This window comes from Myotis brandtii, unplaced genomic scaffold, assembly GCF_000412655.1.
Source record: "Myotis brandtii unplaced genomic scaffold, ASM41265v1 scaffold1814, whole genome shotgun sequence".
NCBI classification, from domain to species: Eukaryota; Metazoa; Chordata; class Mammalia; order Chiroptera; family Vespertilionidae; genus Myotis; species Myotis brandtii.
The window spans coordinates 245,342-248,163 of NW_005356728.1; the positions used below are offsets into that span (position 1 = coordinate 245,342).

Genomic DNA, 2,822 nt, shown 5'->3' on the forward strand with positions numbered 1-2,822 from the left:
TACCTGGAGGAGCTGGTGCGTCTGCGCGAGTCGCAGCTGAAGGACCTGGAGGCGGAGAACCGGCGGCTACAGCTGCAGCTGGAGGAGGCGGCGGCGCAGAACCAACGCGAGAAGCGGGAGCTGGAAGGCGTGATCCTGGAGCTGCAGGAGCAGCTGTGAGCGTCGCCGCCCTGACCCTGACCCCTGCCGCCCCAACCCCATCACATCACCCCAGGGAACCCCCCACATCACCCCCACTGACTCCAACCTCACCTTTCCTGATACCTGGATCCAACTCAACCAACCACCAGCATTAAACCACTGACCCATCCTCTATCCTGAAGTCTCCCCAGGAACCTTCTGCCTTATCCTCAACTAAGATCCTGGGACCCTTCCAAAAACCCGTTCCCCACTTCATCTCAATTACCCGACATCAGCTAGAAGGGCCATCCACCCAACATCATTCCAGGGGCCCCAACATTACCCATTACTCACAAGGACCTGTTACTCAGCGACCTTGAATGTCATTGAATTATTCCCTCTGATGTGCTACATACCCCACTGACTGTCATCACCCATGGTGACCCCTGACCTCATTCCTACCCACCCGACATTTACCCACTAAACCTTTTCATCATCCTATGACCTCCCGGCATGATTCCCCAAGCCCCCACCCCCACTAATTACATTTCAGAATTCCTACACTACTCTCCTCCAACTCTCACAACACCCTTGACTCCCTCTAGCCCCCAACCTGAGGGCACCAATCCCTGTCACCTCTCTGACCCCCAGTACTCTCCACTGGCTTCTAGAATCTGCCCCACTGATCCTCAACATTCTGTCCCCATTTCTGCTACCCAGGTTTCAACCCTAACCCCTCCCCCCTGCTGAGACTCCCTTCCCTACTTCTGTTCCCTCTCCCAGCCAGCCTGACCCCCACCTCCCCATCCCAGGACAGGTCTGATCCCTGGCGACCACGCTCCCCTAGCCCAGGGTTCCAAGGAGCTCACCACGCCCCTGGTCAACCAATGGCCATCACTGGGAACGCTCAACGGGGCTGAGGGTGTCAGCAACCCCAAGCTGTACCGGAGGTAAGCACAGCTGGGCTCAGCTTGGGCCTGAGTGCTGGGCCCTCTGTGGGGAGAGGGGCCTGGGGGGCGGTGAGCCTCTGCCCAGACACCAGCTCTCTGCTCTGTCACAGACACAGCTTCATGAGCACGGAGCGGCTGTCAGCTGAAGCCAGTCTGAGCTCGGACTCCCAGCGCCTGGGAGAGGGCAAACAGGATGAGGAGCCCTGGGGCCCCATCGGTGAGCCCCCCATGCAGCACCCAGCATGCCTCCAGGAAGGGCTCAGGCCAGGCCGTGGGGCTTGGAGTCGGGCCCTGGTCAATTCCCTTTAACTCAGCCCTCCCGGAGACGTTAGCGCAGCAATTCAGAGCTTGGTTTGGGGTGCAGGGCAGCCCCTAGTGCACACCCCAGCTGTGCCTCCTCTAGTGGAGCTTGGTTAGTATTCACACCGCTGAGCTTCTCATCTGTAAGTGGGGATGCTGACCAGTGATCGTTTTGGCAGGTGGTGAGGGTCATGACTTCCTCAAGGGGTTCCAATGCTCGGGGAGTTCTTTGCCTAATTTGCTCGTATCTCATGCGCTCTGTGAACCACGTGCCTGACCCTTGTTTCCCCCTTTTTCTTCGGCTGCCAGGAAGCTCTGAGCCAAATTAGTGGCTCCCTTCAAGCGAATGCCCAGGACTTCAACGCATGCATTTTGTGTTGCCCTCCCCGTGGCCTCATCTTGGTTTCCCACCCTAGTTTTCCCGGTGCCTGGAGGTCATGTCTTTTCTAAAAACCACTGGACTGGATGACCCTAGATCTCGAGACGAGGCAGGCTGTGAACGTGACCCTGCCACACTGTTTGTGATTGTCCATGTGTCTGTCTCCCCACCAGACTGTGAGCTCCTTGAGGGCAGGGACTGTGTCTAGTCCGTTCTCTGTACCCCCAGTGCTTGGAACAGAACAAGTGCTCACTATGTGTTTAATAAACGGACAGAGAGAGGGAGAACCTCGGGGAGACAGAAACACAAACTGACGATTACAATAGTGTTCCCTGTGCTGTCCATGGCACAGGCAGGTGCTTAACCAGGTCAATGGAAATGGCAAATGCTGCGGAAATGAGGCGTCTCCTGGTGGGGTAGTCTGATCCCAAGGCCCGACCCAGGCAGACTGGTTGGCCTGGCCTCACCCACCCTCTCTCCCCAGGGAAGGACCCCACGCCCTCCATGCTGGGCCTCTGCGGCTCCCTGGCCTCCATCCCCAGCTGCAAGTCCCTGGCGAGCTTCAAATCCAACGAGTGCCTGGTGAGCGACAGTCCTGAGGGCAGCCCAGCACTGAGCCCCAGCTGAACAGTGTGGGTTGTGCCAGCCCCACCTGCCAGGGCATAGCCACCTGCCGCCTTTCCTCAGAGTCCCCCCCATCCAGGCCGCCTGCCAGAGACTGCTGCCCACCCAGCCAGGTGTCTCTTGGCAACAAAACCTTTTGCTTCTGGTTTTAGCTTCCTGCCCAAGGAAGCAGGGTTACCAAGGGAAGCCTGTTGGGTAGGAAGGTGGGGTCGCCAAGGCCACGAAGTCCTTGGGGAAGCTTGCTCCATGCTTCTGGTGACTGTGATGCCTGGCTGCTCCCTCCTGGGACTCTCCCCATCTTCCCCACCCTCCTCAGGAGCTGGTGGCCCAGCCTCAGCCCCTTCATCTCCCCCACCTCTCCTGTCCTGTATTCATTCCCTGGAGTCACTTCTTCCTCAGCCCCCAGTGCAGGGGCTCTGAGGGAATCAGGCAAATAAAAACCAGAGGAC

The 2,822-nt window shown here is 58.4% G+C and overlaps 1 protein-coding gene and 1 long non-coding RNA gene across 5 annotated transcripts in view; one reads left to right on the top strand and one right to left on the bottom strand.

Moving 5' to 3' along the window:
• LOC106725700 overlaps positions 1 to 1,673 on the bottom strand; it is a 20,769-nt gene extending 19,096 nt beyond the window's left edge. Inside the window, exon 1 of the long non-coding RNA XR_001361624.1 lies at positions 1,567 to 1,673. This is a non-coding gene — a long non-coding RNA (uncharacterized LOC106725700). The remainder of the gene's footprint in view (positions 1 to 1,566) is intronic.
• The window catches only part of RUNDC3A (RUN domain containing 3A), a 9,489-nt gene extending 6,667 nt beyond the window's left edge, over positions 1 to 2,822 (top strand). For 2 of the 4 annotated variants that reach the window (XM_014537737.1, XM_014537738.1), the window contains exons 8-11: positions 1 to 155; positions 933 to 1,070; positions 1,181 to 1,287; positions 2,234 to 2,822. In XM_014537737.1, coding sequence (XP_014393223.1) covers positions 1 to 155; positions 933 to 1,070; positions 1,181 to 1,287; positions 2,234 to 2,376 — 543 coding nt within the window. In that variant the 3' untranslated portion in view covers positions 2,377 to 2,822. Of the gene's footprint in view, positions 156 to 932; positions 1,071 to 1,180; positions 1,288 to 1,679; positions 2,060 to 2,233 lie in introns of those variants that run through there. The other 2 variants (XM_014537739.1, XM_014537740.1) reach the window with 2 other exon arrangements.